The sequence below is a fragment of the Brachycentrus maculatus genome, unplaced genomic scaffold (assembly GCF_059751285.1).
Source record: "Brachycentrus maculatus isolate JH-2025_06_01 unplaced genomic scaffold, ASM5975128v1 h1tg000536l, whole genome shotgun sequence".
In the NCBI taxonomy this organism is placed as follows: Eukaryota; Metazoa; Arthropoda; class Insecta; order Trichoptera; family Brachycentridae; genus Brachycentrus; species Brachycentrus maculatus.
In genome coordinates, this window is record NW_028281282.1 from 297,673 (window position 1) to 325,587 (window position 27,915).

Here is a 27,915-nt window from a genome sequence, read left to right on the forward strand (position 1 = left end):
TTTGTTTTTTTTTTACATTTTGATTTATTTATACAGGCATGTGAGAAAAAACATATTTGCAATGTATATTTTTTTTTTGTCTACAACACGTGTGGTCGCGTCATATTCGGGCCGATGCGGTAAGAGCGAACTGTTTTTATTATGTCCATCCGTGGTGGTGTTATTTTTTTTTTCTTTTTCTTTTTTTTTTTCGATACAACTTTGTACCCATTTTTACCGTCGGTGAAAAAATGCACACGTTGAATATGTTCAAACAGCTCATGACGATATCAACTGGAAAAAAGAAACAAAACACATTAGACAATTATAAATTATGCGATAATAAAATAAAATAACAACTATATAGTTTTTTCCACTTTCATTATATTTAACAATTGTGGTTTCGTCCACACCAACGAAAAAATTATGATTTTTAAAAAATGGTTAATTTTTTAATCCATGGTAAATAAAAATGGATATTTTTAAATTTTTTACATCGAAAAATGGTCAATTTTTAATTCTAAAGATGATTTTAAGGGTTAATTTTTTATCCGAAAGATGATTTAAAAAACCGGTTAAATTTTATATTACATATATAATAATAATAAAAACCCTTATCCGCACCCTAATGGTGCATAGGGCACTGCTTCATATAAACGCAGTGTTATCTTGATCGTTTACACATGAAGGAAAGGTGATCAGCCCTCCGCTTCAGGTATCAGTCCAGGGTAATATTAAATAAATATTACAGTGTAAAAATCACTTATATTTATTTGACCCCCCCTGGGAATCGAACCCGAGACCTCCAGAACGGTAGCCGAGCGTGCTGACCATTACACTACAGAGGCGGACAAAATTATAAATTATGCGATAATAAAATAAAATAACAACTATATAGTTTTTTTCCACTTCTATTATATTTAACAATTCGCTCACTCCTTTCAAGAACGTCATAAATCAAAATACTTGATTTTTCAGGAGAACGTTTTTAAAGTTTAAAAATATAATACAATGTATTAAAAATAAATATCAAGCCACTTATTGAACTTTTTACTGTGAAACAGATCTTTTTAGGTTAAACCTGAAGGTTTTTACTCCATTTGAAAATATTTAGTATATTTAAAAAAATTCATTAAACAAAACCTTTTCTTCAAAATGCAAAAACAACACTTTCTGACCTGTAGCGGGTGAATATTATGTTAAAAATATGCCTTTTTTGCTGGGATAAAGTACATTTTCTGGACATTCCGAAAACATGCACATCTGAAAATTGACGATTTTTGATTTATGACGTTCTTGAAAGGAGTGAGCGAATTGTGGTTTCGTCCACACCAGCGAAAAAATTATGATTTTTAAAAAATGGTTAATTTTTAATCCATGGTAAATGATTGGTAATAATCATGGTAATATTGTCCGCCTCCGTGGTGTAATGGTCAGCGTGTTTAGCTACCGTGCTGGAGGTCCCGGGTTCGATTCCCAGGGGGGGTGAAGATAAATATTACTGATTTTACACTGTAATATTTATTTGATATTACCCTAGACTGGTACCTGAAGCGCAAGAGTGATCACCTTGCCTTCATGTAAGTAATGATCAAGAAAACACTGCGTCAATTCGATGCAGTGCCCTATGCACCATTGGGCGCGGATAAGGGTTATAAGTAAGTATAAGTAAATAAAAATGGATATTTTTTTATCCTTTACATGGATAAATGGTTAATTTTAAAGATAATTTTAAGGGTTAATATTTTATCCTAAAGATGGTAAAAAAAAAATGATGACCAATTTTTAATCCTAAAGATTATTAAAAAAAATGGTTAATTTTTATCCTAAAGATGATTTTTAAAAAGTGGTTAGTTTGTATATTACATATATGATTTTTTTTAAATGGTTAATTTTGCTATCCTAAAGGATGTTTAAAAAAATGGTTAATTTTTTATCCTAAAGATTATAAAGAAATTGTTATTTTTTATCCTAAAGATGATTTAAAAATGGTTCATTTCTACCCCAAACATAATTTTTAAAATATTTATTTTTTCATCCTGAAGATGATTTAAAAAATGGTTAATTTTTTTCCTAAAGATTTTTTTTTTTAAATACTAATTTTTATCCAATTTTTTTTTGGGTACTGATTTACCACAACTTGACCAAATATGGAGATTATCAGTAAAGGTGATATGTCCCAACACATGGCAACCCTAATTTAGTTGTACATATATTAAAAGGGTCAAATAAATATAAGTGATTTTTCACTGTAATATTTATTCAATATTACCCTGGACTGGTACCTGAAGCGGACGGCTGATCACCTTTCCTTCATTTGTTAAGGATTAAGATAACACAGCGTATATTTATATTAGAGTGAAAAAATCACTTTGACGTTAACACATGTGAAAAAATCACATGTGTTAACGATCAAGATAACACTGCATTTATACGACACAGTGCCCTATGCACCATTGGGGTGCAGATAGGGGGTTTATTATTATATATAATAATAATAATAAAACCCTTATCCGCACCCCAATGGTGCATAGGGCACTGCTTCATATGAACACAGTGTTATCTTGATCGTTTACACACGAAGGAAAGGTGATCAGCCCTCCGCTTCAGGTACCAGTCCAGGGTAATATTGAATAAATATTACAGTGAAAAAATCACTTATATTTATTTGACCCCTCCTGGGAATCGAATCCGGGACCTCCAGTACGGTAGCCGAGCGTGCTGACCGTTACACTACGGAGGCGGACAAAAAATTTTTATATTAAAAGTTATTAGCAAATAAAAACCAGCAAAAGCTAAACTGGCAATACACAACGGAGTCCCGATCCAAACAGTAATGTATGGAAATGAAGCATGGAGTTGGCAAAGGTAGGAAGGATGAAAGTAGACTGAATTCAATCGGAATACCATCTCTCAGTGCGGCAATACCATGTATGCTAGATGTTCCAATGGTGATATAAGGAAAGAGTGCAAGGCCGAGATAAGCACCATCCATCAAATTAAGAAAGATAATTTGGGCATGTGTATCGGATGAGTGAAGAAAGAATAGTAAAATAAATTTATGAGGTGTGAATAGAAGCCCTCCGCCTCCGTGGTGTAATGGTCAGCGTGTTTAGCTACCGTGCTGGAGGTCCCGGGTACGATTCCCAGGGGGGGGGTGAAAATAAATATAAGTGATTTTACACTGTAATATTTATTTAATATTACCCTGGACTGGTTCCTGAAGCGCAAGAGTGATCACCTTGCCTTCATGTAAGTAATGATCAAGATAACACTGCGTCAATTCGATGCAGTGCCCTATGCACCATTGGGTGCGGATAAGGGTTATAAGTAATAATAAGTAAGAATAGAAGCAGAGGAAGACCATGGAAAACTTGGCATGTTCAAGTATCAATACTTGGGCGGGGCGGGAAGGCTGATATAAGAAGCATTTTTCAACACATTAACACGTTGTCGGCGGGACACGGCATTTATTTGGTTTAGAAATTGTGTCAATTTTAAGAAAGCGATATATTTTTGCGCTAATCGCGATAGGTCCGCCTCCGTAGTGTAATGGTCTGCATGCTCGCCTACCGTTCTGGAGGTCCCGGGTTTGATTCCCAGGGGGGTTTAATATATATAAGAGATTTTTTCACTCCAATATTTATTCAATATTACACTGGACTGGTACCTGAAGTGGAGGGCTGATCACCTTTCCTTCATGTGTAATCGATCGAGATAACACTGCGTTTATATGAAGCAGTGCCCTATGCACCATTGGGGTGCGGCAAGGGATTTATTATTATAGGCTAGAGTCTATTGTCCGAAGCGCTCGACTACAATGTGTCAAGAAAGGTGCGTTGAGACGGTTTGGACATGTGGAACACATGAGTGAAGAAAGAACAAATTTATGAGGCCAATGTATATGGAAATAGGAGCAGAGGAAGATCTAGGAAAACTTGGCATGATCAAGTATTACAAATACTTGGATGTGGTCAGGTCAGAAGTTGGAATAATCGGCGTGTATGTATGAGGAGATGCACAAATGTGGAAGAGCCAAAGATTGTTTGCAAAGACAGCTTGGTGTCGCGTTCCATTCTCTCTGCCTACCCCTACGGAGAAGTGCCATGACGGCTAGTTAGTTAGTTAGTTAAAATAGAAATATTACAATGTATTAGTGGTCAGGTTAGGAGTCGTAACAATCGGCGGGTATGTATGAGGAGATGCATGAACGTGGAAGAGGCGAAGAATGTTTGCAAAGACAGAGTGGTGTAGCGTTCTATTCTCTCTGCCTACCCCTGCGGGGAAGCGCCACGACGGCTAGTTAGTTAGTTAAAATAGAAATATTACATTTTATTAGTAGGTCACATTTTCACAATGAACGTCCCCTTGCATTCCACACCACCAAGCTTATGAAATTTTTGTACAAATAAATTAGAATAGATATATATATATATATACAACTTATTCCACAAAGACTATTTGTTAGATGTTAATTACCTATGTTTGTGTAGATTTAAAATTTTGCTTAGATTATTTATAGAAGCGACAGATTTAAGCTACTTTTTCTTGCAGTACATGCTTGCTAACTTTTTACTTTTTCATATTTTTTATGTTTTTAAGTTTTTAATTTTATTTAAAAAAAATAATATTAATATTTTTTGTTTTCTGATAGTCAAGCATGTTTTGTATTTTATATTAACACTATTATTCTAGTTGTACTTATAATACCTATACCCTTATACCCTTTACTACGACTAAATTATATTGTATACCAACACACAGGCCATGCCTTTGTGGGATCTTTTTTCGTATGTATATTCAAATTTTATTCATATTTTTTGTATTTGAATTTATGTCATGTAATGCAAAAGAATTTTAAAAAAAGAAAAAAAAATATTTATTTATATATATATTTTTTTTAGATATAATATTCAAAAAATTTAATATTCAAAGCCAAGTAGGGTGATGGGGGAAAGAGGGTTAAGTAAAAGATTAGAGGCGTTACAGCTGGGTTAGTACCTCCCGCAAGCAAACATATAATATTTACTTATGCGTGTAAAATTAAAATAATGTACCTTATAAAACGAGCTGTGTTTTGCAGTACATTATATATTTATACTTATATTTTCATCTCCAATTCATCATTTTATATTTAAATACACTGAAATAAAGAAAAAAATAAATATAAATATGGGAAAAATATATTAATTTTACATAACGGGTGGCCGCAAAATGAATCACCCTATCGGAGGGTGTTATGATCTTTGCTAATGGCGTCCTACGTCAATCATATTTATTTACAACATTTTGAGTGTGTCCAAATACTTGTTCACAAAATCTGGATTATCTCCAATTACAGGAGCCATTTTCATTTTTTTTTTTTTTTTGACATCTCATCAAAGATGAAGAAGAATATGGAAGTCTGGGCATTTACGGGGCTTACGACCGTCATAGGCTGGTTTAAGTGATCACTTTACGCACGTGTAACATTCACCAATTCTACCCATTATAGATTCGGATCTCACATACTAATATAAGAGTTTCTGCTTAATAAAAAGCTTCTTTACATCTCACCAATAGATGTCTCTAGTGAAGTTCTAGTGATTCGTGAACAAGGTTTCTAAATTGGTTCATATATATAGAACTTCCAAGAATTTGAGTAGTGTGGTTGTCAATAATGGGTAGAATTGGTGAATGTTACACGTGTGTAAAGTGATCACTTAAACCAGCCTATGACGGTCGTAAGCCCCGTAAATGCCCAGACTTCCATATTCTTCTTCATCTTTAATGAGATGTCAAAAAATAATCATATTTATCATTTGTGTACTTAAAGGCGGCAGCAAATTAAGGGTGAAGATAGAAGCAAAATTGTTCATCGAATTTCATATTTGAATAACTTTATTTTTTACTAAATTTAAAAAAACATTTTGAGTGATGTAAATTTGTATTAGGATCGTAATTTTTTTTTTCTGTGAAGTGGAAAATATGATATGCGTCAAGTGGCTGCCGCCAGTGATGATACACATTTCTCTCACTCCTTTCGTTAACGTCATATATCGAAAATCGACAATTTTCAGTTGTGCATGTTTTCGGAATGCCCAGAAAGTGTACTATATCCCAGCAAAAGCGGCATATTTTTAACTTAATGTTTACCCGCTACAGGGCAGAAAGTGCTGTTTTTGCATTTTGAAGAAAATGTATTGAATAATTATTTTTTTAAATGTACTAAATATTTTTCAAACGGAGAAAAAACATTCAGGTTTTACCTTAAAAGATCTGTTGCACAGTAAAAAGTTCAATAAGTGACATGATATTTATTTTTAATACATTTTATTATATTTCTAAACTATAAATCTCCTGAAAAATCAAGTTTTTTTATATATGACGTTGTTGAAAGGAGTGAGCGATTTGTGCCCGTTTATCAATCTGTTTGTATACTGCAACTGTTTAGTTCACAAATGTCAAATATGGTTGACGTACTATGCCATTTGCAAAAATTATAACATCTTCAAATAGGGTGATATTATTTGCGCCACCCTGTATTATAGAGTCCATTTTATCATCAAACTGTTGAAATATTTCATTGAATGTTATCAGGGGCGGTTTTGTTCATCAACCCCTGCCCCTAATTATACTCTGGCAGTCTGCCGCCCGACCCTCAGTATACTAATCACAAGTAGCCGCAACACCCAATTCCCATCTGTACAATGTTTGCAGGCGTCTCTCGCGCTCTACCTAAAGTAAGCAAATAGAACGCTCGCAAGCGTCTCCCGCTCTCTACCGACAGTATGGAAAAGGACCCTAATTATACTCTGGCAGTCTGCCGCCCGACCCTCAGTATACTAATCACAAGTAGCCGCAACACCCAATTCCCATCTGTACAATGTTTGCAGGCGTCTCTCGCGCTCTACCTAAAGTAAGCAAATAGAACGCTCGCAAGCGTCTCCCGCTCTCTACCGACAGTATGGAAAAGGACCCTAATTATACTCTGGCAGTCTGCCGCCCGACCCTCAGTATACTAATCACAAGTAGCCGCAACACCCAATTCCCATCTGTACAATGTTTGCAGGCGTCTCTCGCGCTCTACCTAAAGTAAGCAAATAGAACGCTCGCAAGCGTCTCCCGCTCTCTACCGACAGTATGGAAAAGGACCCTAATTATACTCTGGCAGTCTGCCGCCCGACCCTCAGTATACTAATCACAAGTAGCCGCAACACCCAATTCCCATCTGTACAATGTTTGCAGGCGTCTCTCGCGCTCTACCTAAAGTAAGCAAATAGAACGCTCGCAAGCGTCTCCAGCTCTCTACCAACAGTATGGAAAAGACGCTTTTAAGCGTTTCCCGCAAACAATGTGTTAAGCATTTTTACATATTTTATTACTTTTTTGAATTATGTACTTTTATATTACATAAATTCATTAATTAAATAATAAAATAATGCGACAATTTAATTTGTATTTTTGTGCATAGAACACAAGTAGTTTTTTTTTTTGCATTCTTTATTGATTCCAATTTTTCAAACTGAAAAAACTTTTTAACTCTGTAAACTCTTTAAATAAAAAATTAATAAAATATCCTGTTTTTTTTAGTTTTGTTTTCATGAAAAAAACACCAAGAAATGTTGGTTAAATAAATTATTTTGCATATTAAAAGCATTGTTAACTTTGTGCTGCGGTAATATAACACTCTCCTTATCATTCATCGTTCACTTTGTGTAAGATCAAATTTTAAGTGGTATTACACAAAATGAATGATGAATAAAAAGGAAAGTGATAATTAAATTATTTCTTATCTGCAAAAAACTAGTTCACATTAAACCCTTTCCGGTCCCCTAAAATTACATTCCAATTGAAGTTACATTCCAATTGAAAAAAATATTTTGTCCTCTACTCCACATACTGTTGTAATAGATACGAGTGACAAAAATGTAAGCTTGGAATTTAAATAAATAATACTAATGATGAAAAAAATGTCGAATAACATCCGACATGGGACCTAGGAGCAAAAAATCCAAGTCGAATGAGATTCACATTTCATTCAGAGTAAGGGTTGAAATACTATGTACCATTCATCAAAATATTATAAAACCTTCAACTAAGCTAATATAAACACAGTTTTTTTCCGTTCAATTTTCAACCTTCAAATTTACGTGAAAAATTACGCATTCAGCGATATCTGACGGCACAGTTTGATAATAAAATGGACGGCACAGCACGAAATCGTGCGCAGACATGCAAAGGCCTTCAAATATTAGGTATTGCGAAAGCTCGGGTGATAAACGATATAAGCGTGATATAAAAACAAAGTGTTAATTTAAACAAAACTTGCGGAGAAAGCGAAATTGCGTATCGTATGACAAAAACTACACAAACAAATATCTGGCAACCTAGATATTTAAAGGCCTGTGCATTCCAGAACAAAATAAATAAATAAATGAGAATAGAATAAAAGTATGTGTCACTTTTGCGTTCAGAATATAATTGATTGATTTGACGTTAACTTTGTGGAATGACAATGATTTTTAAAAATTAAACATTTTTAGTTATTTTTCATATTATTTTTTGACATCTCATCAAAGATGAAGTCTGGGCATTTACGGGGCTGGTTTAAGTGATCACTTTACACATGTGTAACTCGGACCTCACATACTAATAAAAGAGTTTCTGCTCAATAAAAAGCTTATTTTCATCTCACCAATAGATGTCTCTAGTGAATTTCTAGTGATTCAAGAACGTTTCAAAATTGGTTCATACATATAGAACTTTCAAGAATATGAGTAGTGTCGTTGTCAATAACGGGTAGAATTGGCGAATGTTACACGTGTGTAAAGTGATCGCTTAAACCAGCCCAAGACGGTCGTCAGCCCCGTAAATGCCCAAACTTACATATTCTTCTTCATCTCTGATGAAATGTCAAAAAATAATACGAAAAATTAAATTATTTTTTGAATTGGCGTTTAATTTGTAGAACTACATTATAATTTATGTACTAATTTTTAAATCAAACACAGACTTTTCGAGTCTACTGAGTTGTATTTCATTAACAAAAACAAATAAAAATCAATATTGTGACATTTCCAAACGAGTACTCGTTTGAAAATGCCATAACTAGGCGAAACAATTATCACAATATGAATTTTTTGTGTTTTTGTTAGTAAAATACAACTTAGGAGACTCAAAAAATCTGTGTTTGATTTAAAAATTAATATGTTTTGAATATTGAAAGCATCAACTTTGTGGATCATATTGATATATTATTTTGAGAAATAAAAAGACTTTGTGTTTTGATCCACTCACATTTTTCTTAACCAACTAGTTTGGGCAACAATCCGTTGCCCTCTTCAGGGTTTAAATTAAAGGAGGTGGAGGTGTTTACCGATTTGACAGTCGCTTTGATGAAGTCCTTCTTGTGCGCGAGGTCGAAGTCGGGGTAGTGGCTGTAGACCTGCTTGCACACCGTCTTCATGGTGATCTCCTCCAGGTTGGCCCCCTCCAGGATCTGCTTCACGTACTTCTTGATCTCCTCGTCCTGCCAAACGACACACAGACCCGTCAGCTAGTGAAAACCTACAGCCGAAAGTCACGCGGCACCCAAGATCATTTTGTGCTGTAGCCCAGTACAGTTTTGAGTCGTGTAACCCAATATGGTTTTGAGCTATGACACCCAATACCATTCTGAAATATGTCACCCAGTATAGTTTTGAGTCGAGTCACCTGATACAAACTTGAGCTATGTCGTCCCATACGTATTTGAGCTATGTCACCCAACACAGTGAGTCATGGTCACCCGATACAGTTTTGTGCAATGTGACCCAGTACAGTTTTGAGCGATGTCACCCAATACAATTTCGAGTCACCCAATACGATTTCGAGTCACCCAATATAGTTTTAAGCTGTATCACCCTACACAGTTTTGAGCTATATCAGCTAACACATTTCAGAGCTATATCCCCAATACAGTTTGGAGATTGAGATCATGTCGCCTAACACAGTTTTGAGCTGTATCACCCGACACAATTTTGAGTCGTGTCGCCTAACACAGTTTTGAGCTATATCACCCAACACAATTTTGAGCCATATCACCCAACACAATGTTGAGTCATGTCACCCAGCGCAGGTTCAAGTCGCGTCACCCTGATATGGTTTGGCACTCACGGTGGGCGGGTGCTTGCCCTTCTTGGCGGGGTTGAGCGGGCGGTCCTCCTCCTCGCTGCCGTCCTCCTCCTCGCTGGCCTCCTCCTCCTCGCCCTCCTCCTCCTCGCTGCCCTCCTCCTCCTCGCTCGAGGACTGCTTGCGCTGCTTGCCCTTGCCCGCGCCGCGCCCCGGAGCGACCGCCTTCTTGCCCACAGGCGCCACCGCCCCCTTCTTCTTGGCTGCAACACACAGAGAACGGAGCAAACTGTTATACGGCCATCGGTAGAAATGGACCTAGCAGATATGGACTGCGATGTCATTAATGTATTACAACTAGAGAAATATTACGACTTTCTTGCCCACCGGCGCGAGGGCCCCCTTCTTCTTGGCTGCGGACAGAACAGAGCAAACTGTTATATGGCCGTCGGTAGATATGGACCTAGTAGATATCCAAATAGATATGGATACCGTCCTCCCAATCTGCATAACCATTAGTATTTAATTTTTAGATGTTAATAATAATAATAAAACCCTTATCCGCACCCCAATGGTGCATAGGGCACTGCGTCATATAAACGCAGTGTTATCTTGATCGTTTACACATGAAGGAAAGGTGATCAGCCCTCCGCTTCAGGTACCAGTCCAGGGTAATATTGAATAAATATTACAGTGAAAAAATCACTCATATTTCTTTTTACCCCCCGGGAATCGAACCCGGGTCCTCCAGAACGGTAGCGGAGCGTGATGACCATTACACTACGGAGGCAAACATGGACAAAATGGGCTTTTACTAAAGAAAATCAATTATTTAAAATGTACAAATATATTGTTACGTTAGGACCAAATGTGGAGGTCAGTCACCACCCTAAGAGATGTTAGCAGATTGGTCTCTAAGAGATGGTAAGTAGGTTGGTCTCTAACCAGATCCACGCGGCTCGCATAACCGTATGTGTTTTCACAAAACATGCCCCATACGCGGCTGACATAAGCGTATGTATTTTTTTTAGTCCGCGCCATAATCATGCTCTATATCTGTCTCACTCTCGACGCTAGGCACCGCCAGTGGGTAAAAGTGACACACGATGCATGCTTTGATTTATTTATATTACGATATACTTCAAGAATAATGTGACACAAGTCGGCTGTCCAAACTCAAAACACAGTAAGGGACATTTTTTTGTAGTAATTTTTTTTTGCTATTTTGGACTAAGTAGATGCTACTTAGTCCAAAAATGCAAAAAAACGTACTACAAAAAATGTCCCTTACTGTGTTTTAAGTTTGGACAGCCGAAGTGTATTATAGAGTACCAAAAAGGCACAATGAATCCCATTGAACGTTTATGTTTAGGAAAATAAATCGTTTCTTAACTAAATACATTATAAAAGTGATCATTTAAAAAACGGCGAAATACCACCGCGCACGGCAGTCTCTCAGGAACAAAGTTAAAGCGGTTAAAAGGCTAAGAGACGGTAAGCAGGTTGGTCTCTAGGGGATGGTCACCTGGTGGAGGGGGTGGGGCTTTCCTCTTGGCGGCCACGGGCTTGGGCGGGGGCTTGGCGGGCGTGGCGGGCTTGCGGCCCCGCGCGGCCGGCGCGGCGGCCTTGGCCTTCTTGCTCGGCGGCTCCGACGTCAGGGGCTGAGGAGAATACACGGATAATCAACACGAGGAGTATAGTCAGGTCGTGACCTGATGTTGTAGCCTGTGTAGAGTTATTTCATTACCATCGTCACACATGCAATCAAGGGTTCGATTCCAATCCACTTACGTCTGAGTCCTGTCCTTCGGAATCGCTGCCGGCTTCCGAGCCGCTCTCACTCTCGCTCTCCTCCTCCGAGTCACTCGGGGGCTTCCTCCCTCGTCCCGCACTCCTCTTGGGGGCCCCCTGAAATGGAACAACACACTAAATCAATTCAAGCCGGAACGGAAGCATCACTAACATTAATTGAGTATGCTTCAATAAACCTATCCAAAGACTGAAAGAGATAAAAATAGGCTGAATGCGTTGGAGATGTGAACCGGTAGAAGAATGCTCAATATATCCTGGAGAGACCACAACACTCACTCCTTTCAAGAATGTCATAAATCAAAAAACTTGATTTTTTAGGAGAACGTTTTTAAAGTTTAAAAATATATAACACCATGTATTAAAAATAAATATCAAGCCACTTATTGAACTTTTTACTGTGTAACAGATCTTTTTAGGTAAAACCTGAAGGTTTTTTCTCCATTTGAAAAATATTAAGTTTATTTAAAAAAATAATTAAACAATACCTTTTCTTCAAAATGCAAAAACAATATTTTTTGCCCTGTAGCGGGTAAATATTAAGTGAAAAATATGCCTCTTTTGCTGGGACATACATTTTCTGGGCATTCCGAAAAGATGCACAACTAAAAATTGACGATTTTTGATTTATGATGTTCTTGAAAGGAGTGAGCGGCATCTCAAGCGACAAGGTACGGCGAATAATCCAGGAAAGAAGGCGCCTACTTGCGACTATCTCCAAGAGACAAGTGGATCGGGGGACAAGGGTTTCCTGCATCTGGTAATAGAGGGAACAAACGCCAGAGGACGCCCACGCCGCCAATACCTTTGCCACTTGTGCGAGGATATGGGCTGTTCGACGTATGAGGAGCTGATGATAGTGGCGCACTATAGACCGGAAAATTTATTGCTGCAGACCAATCCACATGATTGAGACCAAAGAGAAAAATATATCGTAGTCGTACAGGAGAAAGTGACCAACTAACAAAACGTAAAATGTTCAGGAGGGCCAAGAAAATAAACATCAATGCAGACAGTCATTTTTAACAGGTCAATATATTATACTTCCAAGTTAAAAATCCTTTGGGATTTTTTCAGGGCAATATTAAGCTAGTAAGATATCAAATAGTCAATGATCACGTTTTTGTAAGAAATGCACTTGGTCACTTTCTCCTGTATGACGATATATTAAAAAATTACTTATAACCCTTATCCGCACCCAATGGTGAACAGGGCACTGCATCGAATTGACGCAGTGTTATCATGATCATTACTTGCATGAAGGCAAGGTGATCACTCTTGCGCTTCAGGATTTTTTCAGGGCAATATTAAGCTAGCAATACATCAAATAGTCAATGATCACGTTTTTGTAAGAAATGCACTTGGTCACTTTCTCCTGTATGACTAAGATATGCTTCTATGTTGAGATATCAAGTAAGAGTTTGAATACGAGCATTGTTACCTTGCCCTTCTTGGCGGGGGGGCCCTTCTTAGGCCTGCCGCGCCGGCCCTTGGCCGCCGCGCTGCTCCTCCGACCGCCCCCTGACTTCCTCTTCCGCGCCACGACGCCGCCTTCGCCTCCCGCCGGGTCAAAGTCCGAGTCCGCATCCTGCCCGGAGCCGCTCGGATTGTATGAACCCTGGGAAAAGCGTCACTTTTTTGTCAGTGTTGTACTTAACTGATAAGACATTCGTTTGAAAATGTCACAACTAGGCGAAACAATTGTCACAAAATTGATTTTTACGTGTTTTTTTAATAATAAAATACATATTATTTTTTGACATCTCATCAAAGATGAAGAAGACTATGGAAGTCTGGTCATTTGCGGGGCTGATATTTTCTGGCGTTTCTCATGTATGTGATTTATAATCCAGGATTCGGACCTCACATACTGATATAAGAGTTTCTGCTCAATTAAAAAGCATCTTTTCATCTCACCAATAGATGTCTCTAGTGAAGTTCTAGTGATTCAATAACAATGTTTCAATAACAATGTTTCTGAATTGGATCATACATATAGAGCTTCCAAGAATTTGAGAAGTGTAGTTGTCAATAACGGGTAGAAGTGGTGAATGTTACATGTGAGTAAAGTGATCACTGAAACCAGCCTATGACGGTCGTCAGCCCCTTAAATGCCCAGACTTCCATATTCTTCTTCATCTTTGATGAGATGTCAAAAAATAATATGAAAATAACTCCTGTAATTGGAGATATACCAGATTTTGTGAACAAGTATTTGGACACACTCAAAATGTAAATAAAATACAACTTAGTAGAATCAAAAAATCAGTGTTTGATTTAACATTTAATACATAAAAAAATATTTTAAAATATTGTAGTTATGCATGTAAGATAAATGATGACTTACGTCAGATTCTGCTGAATCATCTCTGGCTACCTTGGGTCCTTTCACCTTGGTCTCCGGATCCGTCTCGTACTCCTCGTCTGAATAGCCTGGAACCAATTGTGGCCAGCTCATGACTAATGCGCACACTTACTGTCCATTTCAACCACTGGGACAAAGTGGATCCAGTCATGTAAATACGACTGGGACAAAGTACTATATCCAGTCATGTAAACATGACTAGGACAAAGTGCTAGATCCAGTCATGTAAACATGACTGAGACAAAGTACTAGTTTCAGTCTAATGTTTTCATGAGTGGGGCAAAGTGCTAGTTCCAGTCTAATGTTTTCATGACTAGGACAAAGTGCTAGATCCAGTCATGTAAATATGACCGGGACAAAGTACTAGTTCCAGTCTAATGTATTCATGACTGGGAAAAAGTACTAGTTCCAGTCTAATGTTTTCATGACTGGGACAAAAAACTAGATCCAGTCATGTAAATATGACTGGGACAAAGCGCTAGTTCCAGTCTAATGTTTACATGACCGGATAAAATAATAGACCAAGATCTTTATATGACATGACAAAAAAAGTAGACCTCATGAGATTATTCATAAATTATAAAATAAAATATAAAATCTGTGCTGGTTTGAAATCATCGCTTAAATCCTTAACTGCTGTGCCGTGGTCAAATTCAATGTATTTGACATTTTATAATTTTTCATTATGTATTTTAATACACAATAACAAATTATTTTTCATAATACTGCCTATTTTTCAAAAGGTAGTATAGAATAATTATTATTGATAAATAACATTTCTATAGTCTATATATTTAACGTATATACTGTAACATTTGGTGTGTCGAAGGTGAGAAAATGTTGAGGAACACTGGCTTAAATGACACTAACATACAAACTATTTTATGATTTGCTTGATGTTTATTTTACATAAATATCTTCAAACTGAAAACTGCATTCCATTATTGAACTAAACACTAGTCCCTTTCACTGCCTACACCGGGGGGTACTTGTAGAAAATTTGGTGATGGACTTACAATCTTGTATTTATTTAGATTGGCAGTGACAGGTATATTGAAAGCTTTTAAATGTAAATTCACAGTAAAATCGGGATAGAATTTTATATTGTTTCACATTTTCAATAAATTTCGCAACTCAGTTTTAAAAAATTGCTTTGCAAGAGTAGGTCTGTCAGTAAGCCTAGATGCTTCTGTATCAGATCTGTGCATGCGGTGGGACAGCTTTCAATTCCATTATTAGAATGTTTGTCGGGAATCCACAGTCCCAAGTTTCAACCAGATTATCGTATTGCACAGCGACAATGAGAGGCGGGGGATGGTACCTCTGTTGTGGACCTTGATGGCGGCGCTGCGGCGGGGGCGGCCGCCGGGCGTGTGCGCGTCGGCCGCGGAGGGGCGCTCCTTGACGGCCCCGCGGGCGTGCGGGGAGCAGTTCTTGGGCAGCACCAGGAACCCGATGACGCGCGTCGCCAGGTCACTCGGCCCCCCTGCACATGCAAGTACAACTTGTTAGGAGGGAAGGAACAATAGATGTTGGTTTATTGGCTAATAAATAAATATGAAAAATCACAAGACTATCGGTAACATTCTTATTGAAATCTGTAGAGAACTAAGGGAGATATGAAGGTTAAACTTAAGATTTTTTAATAAAAAGAAAAACGTGCGTTCTCGCATATCGCTATATATTTCAATGATTTGTCTGGTGAAAAATTGACATTGAGATAAGCTTGTGAAAATTTACTGTCTCAGTTTTTTGCCAATAGGGACAAGAGTTTCTACGATAGAGACATAATGAAATTACCTTCAAAATGGCAACAAGTTATCGAACAAAACGGTGCATATTTGACCTACATTGGATTATTCTAACTATGATAATTAAAGACTTCAATTTCACTCAAAAATAATGGATTTCTTTTAACTAGACCTAATATTTTAATTATAAAATGTAAAATCGCAAAGTTATCGCTTCAAATATAAATTATATATAAAATGTTTTTAGACCAATACCTCTCTTGTCTAGGTCCAGCATCTCGCAGAGCATGCGCAGCTGCTTGGGCTCCAGCTTCTGCACCTCCTCGATCTTGGCCTTGTACTCGGAGGAGTCCTTCTCAAACTCGTACCCCTTGAACTTCTTGATGTTCCGCTTTATGAGGTTCGTGCGGCACATTTGCTGCAACCACAATGTCGCACCGTCACAACACCATCGGACATCAAATTCGAATATATTAACACACTATCTGCGGGAAGGGTAATTTTACCTTTTCACTCGACTCATCGTAAATTGGGTGTAAGTTATTTTTACGCATGACTTTTGCGGCATCTTTAGATCTCATATTTTATTTATTGTTTCGGCATTAACTTTGTGGTAAGACATGTTACAATGATTAAAGAAAACACTTCGTTTTTTACCACTTGAGTTTTATTATAGACTACATGTTTCAGAAGTTAAATTTCCATCATTCAGGTCTGTATAATAACAGACCTGAATGATAGAAGTTTAACTTCTGAAACATGTAGTCTATAATAAAACTCAAGTGGTAAAAAATGAAGTGTTTTCTTTAATCATTTTAGATCTCATATCGATGTATACATTATGGTTAAATGCTATCACTATGAGTGCAAATCCGCCCGCAGATAGTGTGTTAATAAAAAGTGGTCAAAACAAAGTTGTTTTACTTTATAAAGTATAAGTTAATGGTGTGCGGGAAGTCCAGACTCACGTTATAGAGGAACTGGTGCAGAAACTTGAGGTCTTCGATCTTGAACCGGGAGATGGCCACCTCCACGTTGGGGATGTGTCCCAGCGGGATGCCCTTGCCGGCCGGCACGGGAACCGGTGGCTCTGTCGGCTGCAATAATGCACTCACGTTATTTTATGACATTTACAACATTTTGAGTGTGTCCAAATACAAAGATGAAGAAGAATATAAGAATAAGAATATAATAAGCATATGACGGTCGTCAGCCCCGTAAATGCCCAGACTTCCATATTCTTATTCATCTTTAATATTTTATGTCATCCTCTCCCCCTCGACTCATCACCTGATACCACTATCTGTGCGGGAATGTGGACAGTAGAAAGGAGGACTTAGTCATTGTCATTTTTTTATTTTTATAAAAAGAGAAATATTTGTTGAAATGCGGTCCCTCAGACGAATGTGTGGAAAATCATCGTATGACAGAATTAAAAACGAAGATATAAGAAAGGAATGTAAGGCTGAACGAGTAATAGTTGAATAGATTAGGAAGAATTCTTTACGGTGGTATGGACATGTGGAGCGAATGGATAACGAGAGAATGACTAAGAAAATATATGTGGCGAACGTGAGAGGGAAAACAGAACGAGGACGACCGAAAAAGACTTGGCACGATCAGATCAATCAGAACCTAAAATCTGGCAGTGTCAAAAGTCTGCATAATCGGAGGGCATGTATGACTAGATGTATGGATGTGAAGGAGGCGAGGGGTGTATGTTAGGACAGAAGAGTGTGGCGTTCCATCCTCTCTGAAGAGTTGAAGTTCAGTTTAAATATGTTTTGAATTTTATAATACTATTCCTAAAAAAAAATTTTTGCTGTATTGTAATCAGTTTTATTTTTTTATATTTATTCGCATGCCATAGGTTCGCCATCCCTGCTATATTATATATCGCTCACTCCTTTCAAGAATGTCATAAATCAAAAAACTTGATTTTTCAGGAGAATGTTTTTAAAGTTCAAAAATATAGTACAATGTATTAAAAATAAATATCAAGCCACTTATTGAACTTTTTACCGTGCAACAGATCTTTTTAGGTGAAACCTGAACGTTTTTTCTCCTTTTGAAAACTTTTCTTCAAAATGCATGAACAACACTTTCTGCCCCGTAGCGGGTGAATATTAAGTTAAAAATATGCCGCTTTTGCTGGGATATAGTACATTTTCTGGGCAATCCGAAAACACGCGCTACTGAAAATTGCCGATTTTTGATTTGTGACGTTCTTGAAAGGAGTGAGCGATATGATATTACTATAAGTGTTAAACGCTGCAGCGAGACTAATTTTCAGATTTCGTAAACACTTTCACATCACCTGCAGACAAGCCTCTAAACGTAGAGGGCTTTGCGGGATTTTATTCAAAAAATAAATGAAATGATCTCTTTACCTCTTTCTTCTTCTTTGGCTGTGGCGCTTCCTCCTCCTCTTCTTCCTCGCCCTCCTCCCCGTCCTCCTCTTCCTCCTCCTCCTCACCCTCTTCGTCCTCCTTGTCGCTTCCCTTCGGCTCCTTGGCCTTCTTCTTGGGAGGCGCCTTCTTGGCGTCCCTGTATAGAAAAAGAAAAAGTCCATCAGACTGACGCCAAGCGCTCTACTGCGCGGCCAGTAAAAGGGTCGCGCATAATTTTTTTTGTTCTTTATTTTAAATTCTTTTGCATTACATGACATAAATTCAAATACAAAAAAATATGAATAAAATATAAATATAAATACCCTACAACTACATTCACCTCATAAATTTGTTTGACCGATCTTTCGTCACTCATACGTTCCACATGTCCAAACCATCTCAACACACCTTTTTTAATTTGATCGATAATGCTTATCTCAGCTTTGCATTCCTTCCTTATTTCACTATTGGAACATCTATCATACATCGTTTTGTCACACATTTTTCAGAGAGATCGCATTCCGACTGCATTCAGTCTACTTTCATCCTGCTTTACATCCATACATTAGGGACTCCGTTATGTACTGCCAAGGGATCTCAAGTAACGTCACAGACTGTCGCCTAGTACCCAGGTAGCAGATTACCCTTCAACGCGTTTTATTTCACGCTGATAACAAACCCGTATATTGCCGTTTCCCGCCGATAACCAACAGTCGACAACAACGGCATTTGCCGTGTCCCGCAGTTGACCGACAGTCCACGAAAAACGGCAAATGCCGTGTCCCGCCGACAACGTGTTAATATATACAGCAAATAATCATAATTAAATTATACTCTTGGTGTTGGAGGTGCATGCTTCGAATTCCATGGACAGCTAGACGAATGAGTCCATCCGCCAGGAACTACGCTTGGATGGCTTGACTCTGGCTAATACCTGTACCCGACGGATTCTCCGTTTCTTTGGAAATGTTGCGCGTGGCAACGAGGATAGCCTGGAACGACTAGTTGTGATCGGTAGCCCGGAGGGAAATAGAAGGAGAGGAAGATCCCCACACGATGGACCGATCAAGTTAAGGAGGTTGGAGCGCTACGTGCAGCGCAGTCAAGGGATAACTGGAGAAGAGTCATTGCAAGGGTCACAACCCTCAGCAATGAGGAATAAGACGGAGAAGAAGAAATTATACTCACTTTTTCACTTCCCCCTCTTCCTCTTCACCCTCCTCCTCTTCTTCCTCGCCCTCTTCCTCCTCCTCATCCTCTTCCTCCTCTTCACTTTCCTGTAAATGATTATACATAGTTAATGACAGCAAAAAATAATTAAATCAAAATTACATTAGTTTGGTGTAGGCTTTGTGGCCTGTTTTTAAGAGGGATCAGCCTCCTGCCATGTCGGTTCCCAGCTCTTTGGCGGTCTGCCCGGGAGTCGTCTACCTTGGGGTTGGCCGTGCAGTGCAATGTGGGAGAGTCTGGATGGTTCCATTCTCCTCACATGCGCGTACGATTATCTTCTTTGTTGCCTTTCCCGCCTAAGGACATCATAATCTAACTAAATAATTAACTAACCATCACGCAGATCCCGACAGTGGTAGGCATAGAGAATAGAACGCCACACCACTCTTGTCTTTGCAAATATTTTTCACCTCTACCACATTAAATTGAAAAAATATTTAGACCAAAATTATGTTAACATATTCTAACTAAATAAGTGAGTTACCATAAGATTGCTTTGCAGGGCTAGTCACAGAGAATTGAACACCACACCTCTCTGTATATGCAAATGTTTTTCGCCTCTTCCTCATTCATACAACTCCTTGTATATACTCGTCGTTACCTTAATCCTTGATATTAAAAAAAAACAGCTTATTTTGAACCCGGGATCTCTAGCAGGGTAGCCTAGCACACTAACGACAACACTGCAGAAACGCAGATACAAAACTATGATAAACAATCAAAGACTAACTTCTTTAACACTTCCCTTATCATTCATCATTCACTTTATGTAATACCACTTTAATAAACACTTATTCATGACTACCGGTTTCGGAATAATCATTCCATTTAAGTATTAATTTTAAATCAAACACAGATTTTTTGAGTCTACTAAGTTGTATTTTACTAACAAAAGTACAAACGAATGTTTGATAATGCCCTAACAAGGCGAAACAATTGTCACAATATTAATTTTTTTATGTATTTTTGTTAATAAAATACAACCTAGTAAACTCAAAAAATCTGTGTAAAATTAATACATAAATTAAAATGGAGTTCTACAAATTAAACGACAAATCTATAAATATGAATCATTCCATCATCAGGTCATTAAAATAAAATTATTACAGTTAAAATTTTGAAAGAGAGAAACAACTAACCTCTTTTTTAGCTGCCTTCTTTTTCTTCAAATCTGGCTTCTTCTTGTCTCCGTCCGCCTCGTGCGCCTCGCCGTTCTCCGCCTTGGCCTTTGTCTTGATGTCCTTGACTTCCGCCTCGTCCTTCACGTCCTTGGACTTGGCGTCAGCATCCGCCGACTTCTCATCTGGACCAAATGGGTAAACAAATAACTTTTAACAAACGTCTGAGACATGGGATCAAGAGGAAGGCATTTTAATTTGTCGGCTCATCTTTTCCCCGCTCCAGGCTCGACGGCCCGAGACCGATTGACGACGTTTTAATCCATTTATTTTTTGTACATCATTATCATCTTTATCCTATTACTATTATTATTTTACATCGCTCACTCCTTTCAAGAACGCCGTGAATCAAAAATCGTCAATTCTCAGTTGTGTATGTTTTCGGAATGCCCAGTAAATGTGCTATTTCCCAGCAAAAGAGGCATATTTTTAACTTAATATTTACCCGCTACAGGGCAGAAAGTGTTGTTTTTGCATTTTGTAGAAAAGGTATTGTTTAATAATTTTTTTTAAATATACATAATATTTTTAAAATGGTGAAAAAACCTTCAGGTTTCACCTAAAAAGATCTGTTGCACAGTAAAAAGTTCGACAAGTGGCGTGATATTTATTTTTAATACATTGTGTTTTATTTTTAAACTTTAAAAACGTTCTCCTGAAAAAAAATTTATTTTTATTTATGACGTTCTTAAGTAACCAAATATAACCTTTGCAAGCGTCTCCCGCTCTCTACCAACAGTATGGAAAAGGACCCTAATTATACTCTGGCAGCCTGCCGTCCGACCCTCAGTATACTAATCACAAGTAGCCGCAACACCCAATTCCCATCTGTACAATGTTTGCAGGCGTCTCTCGCGCTCTACCTAAAGTAAGCAAATAGAACGCTCGCAAGCGTCTCCCGCTCTCTACCGACAGTATGGAAAAGGACCCTAATTATACTCTGGCAGTCTGCCGCCCGACCCTCAGTATACTAATCACAAGTAGCCGCAACACCCAATTCCCATCTGTACAATGTTTGCAGGCGTCTCTCGCGCTCTACCTAAAGTAAGCAAATAGAACGCTCGCAAGCGCCTCCCGCTCTCTACCAACAGTATGGAAAAGGACCCTAATTATACTCTGGCAGTCTGCCGCCCGACCCTCAGTATGCTAATCACAAGTAGCCGCAACACCCAATTCCCATCTGTACAATGTTTGCAGGCGTCTCTCGCGCTCTACCTAAAGTAAGCAAATAGAACGCTCGCAAGCGCCTCCCGCTCTCTACCAACAGTATGGAAAAGGACCCTAATTATACTCTGGCAGTCTGCCGCCCGACCCTCAGTATGCTAATCACAAGTAGCCGCAACACCCAATTCCCATCTGTACAATGTTTGCAGGCGTCTCTCGCGCTCTGCCTAAAGTAAGCAAATAGAACGCTTATAAGCGTCTCTCGCACTCTACCAACAGTATGCGAAAGGCGCTTTTAAGCATTTCCCGCAAACAATGTGTTAATTTCATTTGAATCTTTTTTTTGTACTGTGTTATTTCAAAATCGAGTTCAGAGTATGCTGTTTCGCAGATGGTTATTTTTTATTGTCATTTGAATGCTAACGAAACATTCCATACTAATATATGCTAACAACAGCAAAAAAACATGGATTTCTGAGAATGTTGAATGTTTATTTTTTCCCTATTTTCAAAACGTGTCGGACTGCACTTTGCATCCCAATTTATAAACTATATTAACTTAACTATATTAATAAAAATGGAAAGGTCCATTCGTACAAAATCATTTTTCAAAAACATTTATATTCAAATTTCAAATTCAAACTTTTATATTTAAAAAAAAAACATATTCAAACCTGTAGATGGAAGTATCTGTAGCTTCTGAAACTAGACATAACAAAACAAACTATACATTACAATATGATATTCAAGTGGTAAAAAACAAGTCTCATTTATAATTTAACACATTTTTGTGGGAAACGCTTAAAAGCTTCTTTTACATACTGTTGGTAGAGAGCGGGAGACGCTTGCAAGCGTTCTATTTGCTTACTTTAGGTAGAGCGCGAGAGACGCCTGCAAACATTATACAGATGGGAATTGGGTGTTGCGGCTACTTGTGATTAGTATACTGAGGGTCGGGCGGCAGACTGCCAGAGTATAATTAGGGTCCTTTTCCATACTGTCGGTAGAGAGCAGGAGACGCTTATAAGCGTTCTATTTGCTTACTTTAGGTAGAGCGCGAGAGACGCCTGCAAACATTGTACAGATGGGAATTGGGTGTTGCGGCTACTTGTGATTAGTATACTGAGGGTCGGGCGGCAGACTGCCAGAGTATAATTAGGGTCCTTTTCCATACTGTTGGTAAAGAGCGGGAGACGCTTGCGAGCGTTCTATTTGCTTACTTTAGGTAGAGCGCGAGAGACGCCTGCAAACATTGTACAGATGGGAATTGGGTGTTGCGGCTACTTGTGATTAGCATACTGAGGGTCGGGGAGCAGGCTGGCAGAGTATAATTAGGGTCGGGGTTGATGAACAAAACCGCCCGCAAACAAAGTGTTTATCGTGTCTTACCACAAAGTGAATTCCGAAACAATAAATGACATAAACTTAGCAGCCCTACACATACAAGGGCATGTGATATTACTAATAATAATCTTGGATGATTTATATAGCGCCATTTTCATAAAAAAAAAAACTAGATCAAGGGCGCTTATACAGGTATGGATTATCATATGAAAATGATAATGAGAAGTGATGCATGATACTATTATATCTTTTATTATATAACATTAAACCACGAGTGTAAGTCTCTCTCCAAGCACAAGAGCAGTCTCTTTTATGGAGAGGCACAGCAATCGAAATATAAAAGTTCTCCATATGTATAAATGATTCAAATGTATTATGTTATAAATAAAAATAATAAATATATTAAATGAATAAAAATGTCTTTATACCGTACTATTGCGCTAGCCCTGTGCCAAAAATATTCAATGCAAGACAGAGAGAGAGAACACGAACGAAAAAGTACATCACTTCCGTCCTAAAAGCACGTATTATGGCAACAACAAAAAAATCAGCTATGAATACAACAAACCTTGTTTTCATAATTCTGTAGGAAAAAAGATGATTTTTTTTCAACAGAATTAACTCGAGAAAATAACCCTAGAGTAGGGTGGTTAAAGAATGAGTGGTATTCTTTCTTGATCCTTACCTTCCTCTTCGGTTTTGTCATCGGCGTCTTCGTCCTTGGGGGCCTTCACTTCCCCGTTGTCCTTGGGAGCCTCCGCGCCCGCGGCCCCCTTGGACTCCTGGGAGGACTCATCCTCCGTGGAGACGTCTCCCGGCTTCTTGTCGTCATCCTGCACAGAGCAACACATCCAGTCAAGCATAGCAACGCATCATTCCGGCAACGTTACGGACCGAGAGGACCGAGAAGATCGAGAAGAAAAAAATCTAGTTTTGTGAAGGTAACACACTTATGTAACAGTATACACACGGGTCTACCAAACAATAAAATGACTCGACTGCAATCAGTGTTCAACGCAGCAGCGAGACTAATTTTTGGAATTTCTAAATTCAGTCACATCACCCCACTACTTCACAAACTCCACTGGTTACGCTTTCCCCAAAGGGTTGAGTATAAACTCTGCCTACTCATGTATAAATCAATACACAATATGGCTCCAGAGTATTTTAAGGAGCTGTGTATTCCAGATGAATTGGTTGACAGACGTCTCACGCTTCGATCGGCTACAACATCTGCAATGGGCAAAGTGATCTTACCAGCTCGCAACCAACGCACTAAATTTGGCGAGCGTGCCTTTGCTGCTGCGGGACCGACGGCGTGGAATGCTCTTCCACCAATGGTTAGAAATAGTGAGAGTGAGATGATCTTTAGAAAAAGACTAAAAACACATTTGTTTGCTAAATCTTTTCCACCATAATATTTTCCCCAATTCATTCACAGTGAAGCGCCCTTGAGGTATTATTTTACGAAAATGGCACTATATAAGTTATCCAAATTTATTATTATTAGAAGACGCTAAAAAACTACGCGACCGATGCGCTTTGTTGCGCAAAGAGCGTACGAATTGGGATCTTCGACTCTGACTACTATTAAATAATAAAAAAGAAAGCCTGAGGACGATCAATGTAGAGCTGAGAGCAGCCTTATCAACAATTGCTACAAATTTTTATCACCTGTGCTCTGTTAAGTAGGCTCACAATTTGCATTAAACATCACATGTTATATCGCTCACTTCTTTCAACAACGTCATAAATCAAAAATTGTCAATTTTCAGTTGTGCGTGTTTTGGGAATGCCCAGAAAATGTACTATATCCCAGCAAAAGCGGCATATTTTTAACTTAATATTTACCCGCTACAGGGCAGAAAGTGTTGTTTTTGCATTTTGAAGAAAATGTATTGTTTAATTATTTTTTTAGTAATTATTTTTCAAATGGAGAAAAAAACCTTCAGGTTTTATCTGAAAAGATCTGTTGCACAGTAAAAAGTTCAATAAGTGGCTTGATATTTATTTTTAATACATTGTATTAAAAATAAATATCAATATATAAATATATATCAATAAAATTTAATATAAAATTCAATATATAAATATATATCAATATATAAATATATATTTTATTGATATATAAATATATATCAATAAAATTTAATATATATATAATTGATCAGGTATGCCAAATACTTGAAAGTGGTCAGGTTAGGAGTCGTAACAATCGGCGGGTATGTATGAGGAGATGCATGAACGTGGAATAGGCGAAGAATGTTTGCAAGGACAGAGTGGTGTGGCGCTCTATTCTCTCTGCCTACCCCTGCGGGGAAGCGGCGTGATGGTTAGTTAGTTAGTTAGTTAGTTATACATTGTATTATATTTTTAAACTTTAAAAACGTTCTACTGAAAAATATTTTTTATTTATTTATGACGTTCTTGAAAGGAGTGAGCGATATGTTTTCAGATTTTATTAATTTTAATAATAAATCAATATTAAATTAACTCTGTTTTTATCTTTGGTGTACCTCTAAAATTTCTTGATTTGGCAGGTGTACCTTGAACAGAAAAAGTTTGCAGAACAAACACTGCGTTAGTCGTCAAGTTGGCAAACCTGTGCGGTGCGCTGTCATAGTCTGTGCGGGGGCGATGGGTAATGACGTTTACTGATGTTTTAAAATTTCAAATACTACTGTGAATCATGAGTACGACTTCTAAAGAAAATTCTGACATTTTCATAATGTCCGCCTCCGTAGTGTAATGGTCAGCACGCTCGGCTTCCGTTCTGGAGGTCCCGGGTTCGATTCCCAAGGGTGGTAAAATAAATATAAGTGATTTTTACACTGCAATATTTATTCAATATTACCATGGACTGGTACCTGAAGCGGAGGGCTGATCACCTTTCCTTCACGTGTAAAAACGATCAAGATAACACTGCGTTTATATGACACAGTGCCCTATGCACCATTCAGGTGCGGATAAGGGTTTTTTATGTATTATATTATATATTTAATATAAAGTCTGATTTGATTTTTTAAACGTCCAATTTGCTCTGTAAGGCGTCCAATACGGTTTGCAAAACCTCCAATTTGAAGTATAGGGGTGTCGGGTTTTGGTCCCGTGGTTAGTGTCGCGGACTCTTGAGTTCGTTGAGTGGGTTCGAACCCACAATTTTTATTTTTTTTCAAAACAAGAAAAATATTTGTGTTTTTATTATTTACAAAAATACTTAAATTTCAAACTATTTCTGTGAGCCGAAGCGGCTCATTATTAGAAATAGGTATCAAATTGTGGTAGAGTGGGTTCGAACCGAGAAACTCTGACTCAAGAGTCTGCGACACTAACCACGGGACCACAACCCGACATATTTGATATTTTTAATATATTTACTTTTATATTTACCTATTTTTAATAATGAACCGCTTAGGTTCACAGAAATAGTATAAAATTTAAATTTTTTTGTAAATCATAATCTCTCATTTTTATTTTTACCTCTGTTTAATTGTCATTACATTTATAGTAGATTTTAATCAAATAGAAAATTCTTGAAAATGATAAAAAAAAAAATTAAAAAAAACTGAAAACACTAGGAGACACTTTTAAGAATCTCTTCAAAATTTATATTATTATTAAATAAATAAATAAATAAAACTTAGGACACAGTCGTGAAGTTTGTCGCAGGTCAAGGTTGGTCACAATGCGAAACTCGTATTGGTAGCCTTGACATGTGAAATAAAACATTATCATAATATATATGAATTTAGACATTTTTGTTTACTTTTTTTTCATAATCCGAATCGAGTACATAATAAGAATTGCCAATCACACGTCATTCAATGCTTTAATAAAATTTATTTCAAACAATATTAATGATTTGAAGTTGCATACTAAAAAAAATAGCAGTCTTGTAAAATCGAAAAAAAATGCACCCGCATTTTTTATTGGTATATTTTGGAAGGTCGAATGTTTAAAAATGGAAGCCGAATTTTTTTGTGATTTTTTTTATCAATGCCAAATTATTTTAATACTTTTAATAAACACTGATACCAGAGGCCAAGGTCATGCAAAATTAATCAATGTCACGAAAAATAAAATGCATATTAACAAAGGCCACGCTTCAGGGCTGGGGGCGGGGGTGTATCAAAAAATAAACATTTTCCAAATTTTAAGCCAGAAAATCCACTTTCGTAACACGAAAACAACGGTGTAACAGATATTATTAATGAAAATGTAGAAACAAAGTTATCCTACATCGGCGCAATTCCCGCGTTTTGCGAGAAGCAACATCCCTTGTCAGCCATATTGAGGATCTAAGACGCAGGCAAACATTCACTGAATTACACTGAAATTAACACACTCCGATCAAAAACCGCATATCACAGATGACAAACGATAATCGCGCTTCAATTTTATAATACTTTATACCATTAACATACCTGTTTTTCACTTAATTTGACGTTATCGGTCTCGACCGACATTTTCAATTCCTTCGTTAAAAACGAAACCAAAGAGCGTCTATCTAGCCAATAACACTACGGCGTTTGGCTGCAGTCTTCGAAATCGACGTACGTTCCCAAAAAAATCAAGCCGCACTGACTCTACGAAAGAAGGAACGTACCCATGCG

At 37.7% G+C, this 27,915-nt stretch overlaps 1 protein-coding gene across 4 annotated transcripts; it reads right to left on the minus strand.

Moving 5' to 3' along the window:
• LOC148301606 (uncharacterized) lies at nt 1–27,807 on the minus strand. Of its 4 annotated transcripts, none has more exons than XR_015838774.1 (16): nt 27,727–27,807; nt 23,988–24,135; nt 20,756–20,919; nt 19,575–19,663; nt 18,387–18,543; nt 16,965–17,093; nt 16,252–16,414; nt 15,567–15,731; nt 14,228–14,304; nt 13,322–13,498; nt 11,863–11,979; nt 11,597–11,732; nt 10,117–10,334; nt 9,338–9,490; nt 5,037–5,122; nt 1–273 (listed from the first exon to the last, which is right to left on the minus strand). XR_015838774.1 is itself a non-coding variant. In XM_088273004.1 (15 exons), exons 1-15 carry the CDS (start codon nt 27,766–27,768, stop codon nt 259–261), a joined length of 1,950 nt encoding a protein of 649 aa, XP_088129130.1. In that variant the 5' UTR covers nt 27,769–27,807; the 3' UTR covers nt 1–258. The 4 variants fall into 4 exon arrangements, 2 of the variants coding, with proteins under 2 accessions (XP_088129130.1, XP_088129129.1); XR_015838773.1 differs by having other exon boundaries at nt 14,228–14,313; XM_088273004.1 differs by lacking the exon at nt 5,037–5,122.
• Nucleotides 27,808–27,915: the final 108 nt, after the last annotated feature.

What these genes read in the sequence shown, in the direction of transcription:
- LOC148301606 (XM_088273003.1), bottom strand. Translation starts at nt 27,768, where the DNA reads ATGTCGGTCGAGACCGATAACGTCAAATTAAGTGAAAAACAG. An exon ending in TGACAAAACCGAAGAGGAAG is followed by an intron (nt 20,920 to 23,987) that starts GTAAGGATCAAG and finishes CATTTGGTCCAG; the next exon opens with ATGAGAAGTCGGCGGATGCT. An exon ending in CCCCCGCCAAGAAGGGCAAG is followed by an intron (nt 11,980 to 13,321) that starts GTAACAATGCTC and finishes GTTCCATTTCAG; the next exon opens with GGGGCCCCCAAGAGGAGTGC.